Source organism: Grammomys surdaster, unplaced genomic scaffold (genome assembly GCF_004785775.1).
Source record: "Grammomys surdaster isolate TR1022 unplaced genomic scaffold, NIH_TR_1.0 126051, whole genome shotgun sequence".
Lineage (NCBI taxonomy): Eukaryota > Metazoa > Chordata > Mammalia > Rodentia > Muridae > Grammomys > Grammomys surdaster.
The window spans coordinates 2,084,666-2,099,007 of NW_021620862.1; the positions used below are offsets into that span (position 1 = coordinate 2,084,666).

Sequence of the window (14,342 nt, forward strand, 5' to 3'; positions counted from 1 at the left end):
CGGCGGGCTTGCGCCGCTGTGGCGGCCTTTTTTAAATTTTCCCCACAAATGCTATGTCCATGGACTGGTGTTCTACACTGAATGAAAGGGGAGAAGAAAAGAGGAAATGAGTTGACAATGCCTTCATCTCTCTCAGCTTCGTGACCACAGATGCAACCTGCTTCACACTGCAGCCACCACAGAGCTATGCTTGCCACGCCTTCCCGGCTGCCACGCCTTCCCAGCTGCCACACCTTCCCAGCTGCCACGCATTCCTGACAACGAGGGCAGCATTCTTAAAACTGTGAGGCCAAACCAACTCTTCCTATCATATACTGCTTTTGTCAAATACGTGACAGCATTTTAAAAAATGCAACAAACATAGGCACCCAACCAGGTTTTAGGTTTATGGGTTAGGAAATGTCATTTGAGTTCTGAAGGACAATTAAATCATAACTGACCCAAGAGAAAAGACTGGTTTTATACATCTTAATCTTTCATAGCTTGAAGTTAGTAACAAGCAGGTACTGGCACCTAGTGATGATCAATAATAATATTGATAATATGGATTGAAACGATGCCAATGTCTTGGTCCAACAAACAAAACTGAACATGGCAGAATTCCAACTCAGTGAGTTTTTTGAAAACTGTTCTGTTTATTATTAGATTCATAATGCCAGCTGGAATTTCTGGAGCATTCCTGGCACTCAACAAATGAAAGTGCTTCCTAAGACACTCAACATATAACCCAGCACCAAGACCTCAGAACATTTAGTTGACAGTGTATCTTGTATCTGTGCCTCTTTAATTCTTCCAACACTTCTTGTGATTTCTTTGGCAATTCCAATACAGATTTCTAAGAGAATTAATACCAGTCTCCCAAATTCAGGCACCCTCTCATAGCAGTCCAAATAAATAAGGTGGATAACTGGGGTCTTGCTTGCTTGGCCTTCCTTCTTGCCTCTTGAGTTGATTTACTCACTGCTGATTCCTCATTGATTTGATTTCAGAACCAGCACTTCCAGGTTTCCATCTTGGGCTAAGGACCAGTAGCCCTCAAAAAACAAAAACAAACAAACAAACAAAAAAACATCTAGTTTCTCAACACCAGATTGGAACTGCTGAGGCAGACCATCACTGTAGGACTCCAACTCTTGAGGCATTGAACCTCTAGCATGAGCAACTGTAGAGTTCTCAGGCTCTTAGGTGTGGTTCAGCTGTTTGCTTTACTGTGTTTACACAGCTAATTTTATAAATTCCTGAATATAAATACTCATCCCATTGGTTCTTTTCCTCTAGAGAACCCTGACTAATACATAGCTCATCATCAGAGGAAGTCAAGGCATGAACTTGTAGGCAGGAACTGAAGCAGAAACCGTGGGCTAAGGCTACTTCCAGGCTCATCTTACCTGGTCTGCTCATCCACTTTTGTTACACAGCTCAGGTCCACTGATCTGGGGATGGTACAACTCACAGTGCCCTGGGTTCTTCTACATCAACTGGATATTGAGAAAATGCCTCACAAACATAACCAGAGGCCAATCTGACATAGGCAATTTTTCAGATGTGTGTTATTCTTGCCAAGTGGCTCTAGTTTGTGTCAAGTTGACAAAAATGTACCAAATACAGAGGTATCTTTGCTCCCAGTTAACTGAGCTCCTGGAGAGAGCTTAGTAAGAATTTACTAGAGCCCTCTAGTAGAGGTGGTAAATAAACACTCAACTCAAATGCACTCTAAAATGTGCACAGGGTAGCATGGCAGACTGAACTGAGGTGAGGAAAGGACGCAGGAAGGAGCCATGTGAAAACATGTGAAAAGGAGCCAAGTGAAAACAGGAGTCATCTGTGTTTATAACCACTGTTCAAAAAAGAGGAAACAGTACTGGCTCTGTGGACTCCTCCCTTAAGACTCACTTCAGCCCCAAAGGTGGTCATTAAAATTTTATCTGCCTAACTAAGATTTGTCTGCTTGTCATTACAAATGGAATCCTACCATCTGGATCTGATTTCTCTTCCTCATTACTACTGTGTCTAAACAAGGCATCTACAGTACCACATGCATGTGCAACAAACATACATGTGCCATCCCTTTTCACACAAATAAATTACATTGTCACTCAGCTATGGATGGATATTGGGGATATATCCTTTTGGATGCTGTTAAGCTAGTGGTTAAATAAGTATTTTTGTTTATTCTTGGTGTATATGAGTATACATGTAATCAATACATACATAGAATCCTAATCACCGGGTCAGAAGATATGCATACACTTAATTTTGCAGTCTTCTATCATTGCGGTATATATTAAAGCTGTACCAGGAGATATTGAGATATAGATGATCTTTATTTTCATTAACATTTTGGATACTGTCTATCATTATAATTTTAGCTGTTTGATGGTTATGTGGTATAAGCCCAAACCTGTGTATATTCTTGATATCTAGTGACAAGAGTTATTTAGATGTACTGTTTTGTTAAGTTCCTGTTTGAATGCCATGCTCATGTTTCTGTTGGTTGTATGTTTTTACTGATTTGTAGGTAGGTGCTCTATAAATTTGAATATGGACCTTATATTCTGAAAATGGACTTCTTGGAGGGAATTCCATGTAGTGGTGAAATATTAAGAATTATCTGCCTAGACTGTGTGTGAGATGCATAGATCATGCTTTTATTCATCAATGTATCAAAGCTCGTTGCTGCTACATAGATGAGAAGATAAAGCTTCAACGTAATCATCTTGAGCTTCTCAAATTCAATGTATTGAATGTGATATGTCACAGACCACGGTTAAATTCGATAACCAATAATAAGCCACGCCCAATAGAGGTCAGAGAAAACAAAGCTTCAAAACAAGCTGTTGTACTGATCCTTAGGGAGAGAAGTCCATTAGTGCAAAATACATGTTAACCGTGGTGGGGACAAGGGCAAGATATGGACCCACTAATATCCATTAGAAAGAGCCCTTGAGACACCTAATGTACCCTTCTCGGTGGATGAGTTAGAGAGGCAGAGAACATTACTTCTGCCCAGATTTTCCATTTCGTTTATCTAAAATCACAGGAACTAATCCTGGTGAACATCATTGTCCTTTGGGATTTGCCAATCTCTGTGTTTGGTTGCTTTTTAATGGAGCATTTTAAAGATTCATCCCCTGGGGTTGAATTATGTCTCCATGCTTTACTTGATCGGCTCAGTACTTCCATGGGTGTGCTCTGTAGGACATTAATGGCATTATATAACTCAAGCCTACACCACAGTGGCCAATTTTGCTCTATTCTTTGTCTACCATGTGAATAATTTATTGCAGAAGGCAAGTGTGAACTTGACATTTATTTACTATTTGCTGGTAACACAAACAATTAAAGCAGGTGTAAAAAACACACTTAGAGGAGACAGTTTTTTAAGTTAAGACACTAGACCAAGATACAATCCTCACTCTAAGTGAGAATATTAGAAATTATCTTTTGTGTGTGTGTGTGTGTGTGTGTGTGTTTATGTGCTTACATTTTATACAGACATGCAAGAGGAGCGGTGTGTGCTTGTAGCCAGAGGCCAATGACAGGTATCTTCTTTAGTCACCCTCCATTGTTTGTTGTTGTTGTTGTTGATTTTATTGTTGTTTTTTCGGGTTTTTGTTTTGTTTTGTTTTGTTGAGATAGAGCCACATAGAGAGCCTGGAGCTTCACCAGTTCATCTAGACTGACTGGCCAGTAAGTTCTGGAGATCTGCCTGATTCCATCTACCTCAGCTCTGGAATTACAGACACATACTGCAGCTCTGAGATTTCATATAGGTGCTAAAGATCCAAACTTGATCCCTCATGCTTGTGCAGCAAGCCCTCTCCCAACAGAGCCAGTCTCTTGCCACTTACTCTTCAACAATCTCCTCTTCATCTTTCTCCTTCCAGTTTAAAGAAATTCCCTGACCAATCTCGCAACTTTCTCTCATTGGCACAAGCCAAGAAGGAAACAAGGGTTGGGGACAGCTATAAAGATCTGGGTTCACTTGCATTGGCCATCAGAGATCAAGAGAGGCAAAGAAGCCAGATGAGAATGACCAGGCAGGTACTAAGCAAAGAGCCACTGGCCAGGAAGAGTCAAATTCCCAGAAAATCAAGCAAAGACTATAAGCATCTTTAACGACCCAAAAGTCCATATGCTTTGAGGATAGGATTATAATACAGGGAAGCTGATGCTAAATGTAAAATCCAGGAGGAGTAGGCATGCTTAGTCAGAGATCAGGGAAGACCAGAGAAGTCATTTTACATGTAGGTCAGTGACTGATCATCTAACCCAATCCTAAGAATACACTGAGTGCTTCATGGTGGTCCTAAGGAGAGCTAGGGAAAGACGTACTTCCTTCCTTTCTGGGTTTTGGCCTTATCCCCTTTTACATCCCTTTCAAGTGAATCTCTGCCATGAAACTTTCTTTGGTTAATAGGTGTGGGCTATACAGATGCATCACTTGTGGGTAGAAGCTTCAGGTACTTCTAGATTCTCTTAACTTCTAAGTTTCCATGCAAGCTTAGAATGAATAGCAAGCAATAGGGGAAATGAAAAGGCACTGGCATTTCCTTCTGCCAGTCAGGTAGACACAGAAGAGGGAATTCCTACTGGCTTTTACAGATGAGGAGGGCGATAAAAAGTCTGCCTGACACATATAGGACATCTGTTCCTGAAACACACAGATAGGATATCCCATTTAATCACCATTGCAATTGTATAGCTTTTCAAATATGACCGTATCGGACTCAAAGCCTTACACCTATAGTCTCATTTTCTGAATGGACTATAAATGGAGTGAAATTTGAAGTCAGGTCTGTCTAACTAGAACCTTTTTTTACAACTATGTTGGCAAGACCCAATGGACTACCCAGAGAACAAAGCAAGGCTTCTCGTCACCCGTATAACCTGGAAAGTCACACCGCTGCCATAAAACCAGCAACTGAGAAGAGCAGACTCATATCACCCTCTCTCCAATAGAAAAATATAGCAGAAAGTTCAAGAACAGCATCCAGTGACAAATGACACCAAATGTCACATTGTCCTCTGAGACAATCAAAAGCTTCAAAGGGACCCAACCTAGGGAGATTCCAGAGGTGGCTCCTGCCCATATGCTAAACCATGATCTTTTATAATATCCCTCAAGAAAATTCTAGAATCCTATACTAAATAAGGCTTTTATTGCTTCCCAACCCCATTGCTCTCTCAAGCCATAGGAATTCTGAAACAGAACAGGATGCAAAACACTTTAAACCAGCAGCTCTCAACCTGTGGGTCATGACCTCTTTGAGGGTCACATAGCAGATATCCTGCATATAATGTATTTGCATTTCAATTCATAACAGTAGCAAAATTACAGTCATGAAACAGCAACAAAATAATTTTGTGGCTGGAAGTCACAACATGAGGAACTGTATTAAAGAGTCACAACATTAGGAAGGTTAAGAACCACTGTTCTAAGTACCAAAAGCCTCACTCATAACAAGTAAGAAAATATTCTGAATGCAACCAAAACTTACAATTTTCTCAATTGTACAGGCAGAGTTTGAAGTTCAGTTTACGGTATAGAACATAACATTCTTGCACATTCTAATCGTGACTTAGGAATAGGACATTTCTCTATGTACATTCCTGTCTTTCTGTTGGTTATGTCAGTGTTTTGAGATAGCACATTTTGTAGCCCAGGATGGCTTTGGACTACAGATCCTGTTGCTTCAGTATACTGAAGACTGGAATCTTGGACATGTGACACTATGTCTGAGCAGGTATTTATTTTCACTCTGAGGGCCCAGGATAACCCAGCAAGCATTAAGCAGCCCAGGCTATCCCTTGCATTCGCACCACCCAGTACTGGAATTTGGGGTATTACTCACAAATCTTCATTTTAAGTCAACTAACTAATGTAATCAAATGTAAGATCAAGTGAATATATTCTAATCCAACTCACGTCACTGTTCTTCTGATACAGCCTGAGATTCATCTGATGTCTTTCAGCCAAAGTAAGAGGTAACATACTCTCACTTTTAGCAAAGTGGGCAGAAATATATTATTTAGCTGTCACTTTACACCATGTTATTGACTTTCAGATTAAGCCTTGCCTCTAAAGCCTGGCTAGAATCCACGCACTGCCACAATTCATCTCGGGGAATCCCATTACTGTGATGACTAAATGTATGTGTCATTTGAAATCATAATTTATTTATTCCCTAAATATTTGGATTGGTTTTCAAAGCACGAGATGGCCAAGTAGGCTGTTTTCAGGCATATGATGCCCATCAAATACATCATAATTATTTCTTCATTTTTTTTCAACATAAAAAAAATGGTGGTCATCTATCTGATTAAACAGACCAGAGAAGCGATTTTTAACTTACCCTTGACTTTCTATGACACACTCAACTTGCTGCCTGTGACACCTAAACTAGAGGCATGTGTTTTATAATGAACTTAAATGTGATATTACTATGTTCTAAGTAGCACCAGTACACCAGGTTACATATGTTATAGGCTTTTAAATCTCATATACTGAAATACAAAAAACCAGCAATCTTCCTAACTATCATATCACACAAAACAGGGCTTATAAACACTAAGTGCTTGAGTTCAAATAAAATTTGTATCTTTATATAACTTTATCTTCTCATAACATGCTTATAAACACTAACTCATTAAAATGGCAATATTTCAAAGAGGCCAGAGAATATACCAAAAATCATTTGAAATAAAAGCTCCACTTCTAATAGAATGCAAATATAGAAGATAGAACACATATCTCATAGTTTTGAAAGCAAAACAAATGATACTCTGATTTAAACATCAAACGAGGCACATGAGTTTTTGACTTTTTTTTTTAAATGAATGTCATGCTCTCTTTAGGACATCTGAGGGAGAAGTACAGATGCTCACATACTTGCAAATAACCAAGCCTCCCTCTGCTGCATCTCTCATCAGGGAAGCCAAGCATTCTACACTCAAAGCAGAAAGCTGCTGTGGTCCATGAGGTAGACCTAACATTTTCAATGCAAATCAAAAAGTAGAAACGCATTTCCGTATAATGTATGCAGTAGCGTCTGGGACTCCGGATGACACACTTGCAGAGGGTTGTGCTATTGATTTTCAGTAAGAGTATAAAGGAAATGGGGCAGCCTAAAGCACCCACTGCAAATGAACACAAAATTATGATTCAATGAAAATAGAGGGCATTCTGTTACCACTCTGAGGCCTGAGACTGGGGCCAGTTTTCTGACCCCAGAGCTATGTTACACGAAGATAATAATTCTCTCTATCCTCTATAAACTCCAGACATTACTGATCACTTCCTTTCAAGCATCATCCTGGAGGGACCCTTCTAAAACAGGTACTGCGGTTGCCTTTCAAACAGCCAGCTTGTCCTGCTGCCCTAGCAATCCTTCAGAGACCTCCCCTATCTTAAGGATCCAAAGCATCCTTTTGGTTCTCTCCATGCAAAACAGAGCCTGTTACTCAACTCAACTAGGAGCTTTAACTAAGGGCTTTAGAATTAGTCATTGGTATGACTTAATCCGGCCCACTAAAAGGCACTGGCTGTCCTTTTGGCTTCTAACAGAAATACTCACTTCCTTGCTTCTTCCTAAGGACACTGTTGGTGAGGAAAAGCTCCGGAATGTATTTGGGGGTCAGATGGAATTCAGGTGGTACAGCACTGGGGGATTTGTGAGTTTCCAGAGTTTTCCATCATCTTATCTTTTATCCTTATTGATGTGGTGACCCAAACACCAGGAAACCTCCACATACCTTTAGCAGGCTCAGTTTGGATTCTGCAGGTCTGCTGAGGTGAGAACCACAGTTCTCACCTACTGCTTTGAGGTTCTTAGTTTCATTTTAACGTTTGGTTAAAGAGATGTTGATGGGTCATATTTTTTAAGTGTGGATTCCCAAAAGGTCCTTATTTTCTTTCTAGACTTAAGGACTCAGCCCCAGGTCCTCACTGGAGAGAGAAGGGTGAGGGGGGAATCCACATCTGCTGGGTCTCACTTCAGAGTGGCAGATTGCTGGGGACCTCTCATCTGTCGTTTCTCAGCACAGTCTCTCTCCACTTGGACTCAGGTGGAGAGACTACCTAAAAACTCCTGCTAGCACCGCAGCAGACACTGCCAAAAGCTCTGATTCGCCAGCGACAACTTTATTGCAGTGTTTTTGTAGTTTCTGCACCGAGTAAAACAGCTTCAAAGAAGCAGGTGAGCATCCCACTGAAACCCTTCTTGTGCAAAGCCTAGTCCTGCAATCAACCACTCTTCTCACAGGTAACTCAAGAACACGGTGCACATAAACCCTACAGGGACCAGCCAGTCAGGAGATCTCTAGGATGCCGGGTACCTAAAGTGAACCTTTCTTTTCTCCATGCACTTGAGTCATCAAGCAAGAAAGTGCAGGAGATGCCTCAGGATTGACAAACTACACAAGCACCCTGGCCCTGACGGCGGGGTGCCCGTTGGAGTCCCCACTGGGGTCCCTACACCCTTGCTCCGATCGACCACCTAGCCTCCCTCCCTCAGTGCTCCCGGGAGCGAGTGGTCCTTACGTGTTCCAGCTTATCTTTCCTCCGGAGCCAGACGCTGGCGCTGTAGTCCTGCTGCTTGACACTGCTGTAGAAGTTCGCGCCCACTCGGGTCAGGCTGGGCGAGGGTTCCTTGGGGCGGCTTTTCAACCTCATCTGCTCGAAGCCCTCGTGGGGGGAGGCCGAGAGCCACTCGTGCTGCCGGATCTCCATCCTGACATGACCAGGAGGCTGCCTGACACGCAACCCACTCGGGATGGGAGCAGGGAGCCGCCGGCAAGCGAAAGGCCAGGCGGGCGGTGAGATGGAGCTGAAGGAGGGAGAGGGGTGCACAGGGTGCTGATCGCCCTCGGAAAGCACGGGGTGCAATCGTCCAAGGGGTGTGCAGCACGCTGGCTAGAGGCACGAGAGCGGAGACAAGGGGAGAGGGACAGAGGAGGGTGGGTGTCTCAGGGTAGGGGATGGGAGAAGGGATGGGGGAGGGAGCGGTTGGGGAGGGGGGAGACTGGACAAAGGGAGACCGGGAAGGAGTGGATGCCTTCTCCTGAGTGGCAGAAGTCAGGGTGCAGCGACGTTGCCTGCCGCTGCAGTCCCGAGCAGGAGCTCCGCTCGCGGCTGCTCCGCACCAACTGGAACCGGGGCCCGAGGCGGGCGGGCGGCGGGGGTGGGGTGCGGTGGGAGGGGCCCAGCGGCCGAGCCGGAGCCCGCAGGTTGATGCAGTGAGGAGCCGCTCGGAGGCGAGCTCTGAGTCCGGCCGCCGCCCTCTGCGCGCTCCTCTCCCCAGCCTGCCTGCCTCGCCCTGCCCTCGCCCTAGCCCTCACCCGAGCCGGTTCTCGCCGGCAAACCACCGAGCGACTGGGAAAGTGAGCGCTGTCCGCGCGCGATTGCAGGCAAGACTTGGGAGGACGATGATCCAGGAAGCTACCACCTCGACTCCGCTCTGCACAGCTCCAGTTCCTTCTAACTCCACTATCTATCTTTGCTCTGAAAGTTCACTAACTTCCCACCTCGGGCGCACAGGCATCTCATCTCTGGGGACTTGGCAGACAGTCACCCCAGAAAATGACTTAGAGGTACATTTTTGTGAACCTTGCATTGTACTTCATCTGAGGATGTCCGGATGCGATGCATGCCTCTCCACCAACCAGGGTAGTCCTCTCCTGTCCACCTTGTAGAATCTGTCACGTTTTGGCTTTCAGGGTCCCCGAAGCTGTCTGGACCTGATACCTCGGAAGAGGCCACCCAGCACTAGCCTACATCTAATACCTGGATTTTGTTCCTTAGATGTGTGTGGCTGACTCCTGTATGGCTCTTTCTGCAGCTTCTAGGCTCACAAGGGCTTGACCACCAAGCCTAGTCTAAGACCACCAAGACTGAGGATTAGGGTGGCATGTAAACGAATCTTAAATTCCTTATTCTTCACTCTCCCTTGTAGTCCATGGCTGAAAACATTTTTTGGTTTGTTGTTTTAATCAGAAAACTGAAACTTAACTATTGTTAATGATTGCGAAAGCCAGGTTTAAAAGCCTGGAAAGTCAATGTAAATTTGAGAATCATTCGGAGTGTTTGAAAAAGCTGCAGAGGGTAAACTTATCCAGCCCTTGTCTGTGCCCCCCGCCCCCCATATCCCAGCTAACTCCCAACATTCTTGCTCAGATGTTGGTTTCAAAGAAATACATTCCATGTTGGAATCTGCCAAACTCGTGAAGACAACAGTCTCGTATCTATTCAGAATCCACATTTTATAAGAGTGGCTGGGGAGGGCTATACCAGGAGATTGAGTCCAGACTTTGCATGACCAAGCCCTGGCTCACACAGCCTCTCCAAATGCTATGCAAAAAATAATGGCTGAAATAGAATCCCGTGGGCAGCCCATGTGAAGAAGAAGCAACTGAATACAGACAATTTTCAGTCATAACGTCTAAGCTACTGGGCAGAGTGACCTATGGACTAGAGCTAAACTTCACAGCTAATTCTGCAAGATAAATGTTATGAAGCCCATTTTCCAGTGAGGGATCTGTGGCTGAAGGAGAAACTACACTTGCAAACACAAGTACCTGAGCTGGGCTTTAAAAACTGCGAAGCTTAGGTTTGCAGCTCTTTGGTCAACTGCTTACCTAGTCTTGACTCCAATCCCTACAACAATAGATTAAGAATTCCATTGTATAATACATTCCATTGTGTAATATTTTCCATTTTATACTATAATAATCTATCATATTATTAATCATCTCAGTTTCTACTATTACAATTTTAAGTATAAATCTACACTGTAAAGGGATACAATTAGATTCAATGGATATACGCTGATTGCCTTTCTGGAAAGGAGACTTTTTCTTTTGCTCACAGGGATTATGCTAAATATAGTATGTCGCTTCCACACTTGGAGTGTAATAGCCAATTCAGAGTAATAATGAAGTAACGATGTGTCTTACCACAGAAGAATTTAAACAAATGTTTTCCACATCAAGCCAGTTTTTGAGCTGAGTTACTTTATGCTTTTATAAGAGAAAACATTCTGGAAGTTTCTATCACCTCCAGTTTTTCAAGACTGCAAAAGGAGTGTGTATGTATGTAGCGCTGCATATATGTGATAGTAAACTACTGAACTGAGCATTGTCATCGACTTTCAGATAATGTCTGCTATGTTCAAAAACCATCAGGCCAAGCATGAATCCCTACTGCATCAGGCTGACCCTCATTAGTGTAGTACACCAGGGGTAAAGTGGATTCAGTGAGTCTAGTAAGTGTCTGTATTTTTACTCACAGTCTTTCCTTCTATCTTTGACTCTTGTCCAAGTTTATTATTTGTGACATTAATATGGAACATTCTGGTTGACGTTCAAAAGAACATTTATATCAAATTGAATTTGATTCCAACCACTGAAAGGCAGAAAAAGATGTCTGAAGATGACCATTTATATAGGAGTTGCACTAGAAGAAATATTAGGAGAAGATTAACTTTATCGAACTCACAAATTACTCCCATAACACTTATTCCTGAGCATTTTCACAGCCCTTTGGTCTGCTGAATGCAGTGTATTACACATAATTGATCTTACCAGCCCATTGGCTTCTTGTAAACTGAAGCCATACATGATTCTTTACTGTGCTGATAGTGCCTCATTGACAACGATCACACAATAAACCATGCAGAACATATTAATGAATGCTAACACCCCCACAATCCAGTTTTGTTTCTTTATCTTTGCAAGAATTCAAAATTAGAATACTCAGAGTTCAGGGCCAGCTAGATGGCTCAGTATATTAAGTGCACTTGCCACCAAGCTTGACAACTTGAGTTTGATCCCTGAAATGCACATGGTAGAAGGAGACAATTAACACCTGCAAGGTGTCCTCGGCCCCTACAGGCCCTCCATGGGAACCTCTAACCTCCCCACCACACATAAGCAAAAAGAATAAATAAATATTCAGATTTTAGAACCACATCTTTTAATTGCTTAGTTATGGCTTCCTCAGCTTTCATATTTGGTTTCTACTAGCTTCAAGTTCATAAAACAGTTGGAGATGTATTAGTCAGCTTTCTGTTACTGTAAGAAATACCTGAGGCAGTCAACATTTAGAAAGAGGAAAGGCTTATTTGGGTTCAATGTTGGAGGGCTCTGTCCATGACTGATTGCCTACTATTTAGGACCAGCAGCAAAGCAACATGTCACAGCAGATGGTAAGCTGCTCTCCTCCCAGTGAGGAAGCAAAGGAAGGAAGAGGCAGTAGCTGAGGTCCCTATATCCCTTTAATGGCATCCCCCTAATGACCAGAATACTTCCCACAGGCTTCCATGTGTTAAAGGTTCCAACATCTTCTAATGTTGCCACAAGCTGGGGACCAAGCCTTTAAGCAACATGGGCCTTTGAGGAGCTCTTATTTAAAACCACAAGAGGAGTAACTTTTGCTTGCTCCAGTGATTTCGATGGGAAGGGACTGAGAAAATAGTGCCTGAACTACAGAGACCTTGTCATTCTAGGAGTTGCCAGGCACCTGAATGGTCTCTGCATTACCGGAACACTTGTTATCTTTCCCTTCAATGGATCTATCACTTGAGTAATCAATAGTGTTTAGTGCAGAAACTGCATTCAGCCACATACTCATGTTTCGCTGATATATGTATTTATTCTAGAGTTTTATTGTAAAGTGGCTATCTGTGCTTTTATGCCTTAAAACCACATGAAAGAGCATGGAAAACACATAGCTACTCATTTCAAACTCAAACTTAAAAGATGTCCTTGACTATGATCTGTTATTATTGTGTGGACCTAACCTTTCTGCGTGAGCATGAAACCTAAGAGCTAACATATTGAGAAGTAACAGAATATCTTCTTAAAGTCCCCACAGCTATGGTGATACCTGATGTTTCCATAATATCCTCATCTGTGGCACATGCCTACTCCCTTTGCCACATTACTTTCAGGGAAAAAAAATTACCTGAAAGCATTCTTGCTATTTGCTGCCAGCTCCAATTTTTTTCCCTTGACATAGAAATTTAAAATTCAGGGGCGTTAAATACCTGCTCAAATCCATTGTCTAGTAAGTCACAGAATGTCTCTCTAACTCTCTAACTAAAGATTCAGGCCACATTATTTCAGCCTTTAAAAACCTCAAACAATTATTTCTTAGTGTCTATGTATATGTGGGTGGGTACACATGTATGTATGCATGTGAGCCCAAAAGTAGACATTGGGTGGCTTTCTCAATTGCTCTCCACAAGGGTCACTTCACCAAGCATTTCAGTTAGACTGCCTGGCGGGTGAGCCCATGGACTTCACCTGTCTCTGCTGCTCTCTTAGAACTGGGGTTTCCAACGCAGACCTCCTACACCCTGCTTTTGATGTGGGAGCTGAGCATCCAAACTCATGGATGTCCTCCTGGTTGTGCAGCAAGTGATTTACCAACTGAGCCATCTTGTCAGCCACTTCTCAGTTCTATTTTTCTTGCATGTGTATTTTATTACGTATTACTGGATTTTGTTAGAGGATTACCACTAATGAACAAAACATTTCAATAATTACATCTTCCCTGATAAATCCTAATGACTTTTATACTATGTAAGTCTGTGCTCAGACATAGGCCCAAGAATGTCTGTATTCTCTGTTATCAAAAAGCGTATGTAATGGTTATGATGACATTGCTTTTCAAAATAGGTGTTAATTACAAGCTTATTTCTGTAGAAAATTTAAATGAAGCACTCCTATTTGAACAAAATTAGAGTATCCCCAGATTTAAAATGTTTCCTGAGTGACTGTGCAAACATTCATACTCACTGAGAAGTATGCTTTCTTTTGCATTACTGTCTTTATTTAAAAAGTTGTTGGTTAGGTAGAAAATGAATTTCTAAAAGATGTTAAATTGCTAATAAAATAGGTCTATCTATCCACACACATACTTCAGACTAGCAGTTCCCACTTGGGGGTCTGTGCTAAGCATTGTGCTGCCTGGTCTTTGATGGTATCTTATTCAATTCTCACAAAAATCCTGCAAGATAAACAGAGCTATTCCCATGTGTAAGAATCTGCTTTCTGCTGTTAGATCAGCACAGACTATGTAATTTATAAATAGAAGTTTATTTAGCTGTCAGGTAGGATGTATAGGTCGTGTATGGAGAGTGATTTCACGTTGCATTGGAACAGACGGTGAAGTTGTGTGCAACTGATAAAACCCACAGGGCAGAGATGATGTTGCAATTCCTTCTCACAGCAACAAACCTACTCTGTGACAGCTCTACTCTATGTACAAGCAAACTTAACACCTCTCACTAGGCCATGTAGAGAGCCGTGGAGAGCAGAGACATCTCGGGGAAGCGATGTCC

General features: G+C 42.5%; 1 protein-coding gene across 1 annotated transcript in view; it reads right to left on the reverse strand.

Moving 5' to 3' along the window:
• Positions 1–8,756, reverse strand: part of Pld5 (phospholipase D family member 5) — a 318,831-nt gene extending 310,075 nt beyond the window's left edge. The window contains exon 1 of the mRNA XM_028755260.1: positions 8,543–8,756. Within this exon, the coding sequence (XP_028611093.1) occupies positions 8,543–8,731 (189 nt within the window). The 5' untranslated portion in view covers positions 8,732–8,756. The remainder of the gene's footprint in view (positions 1–8,542) is intronic.
• Between the last annotated feature and the right edge of the window lie 5,586 nt (positions 8,757–14,342).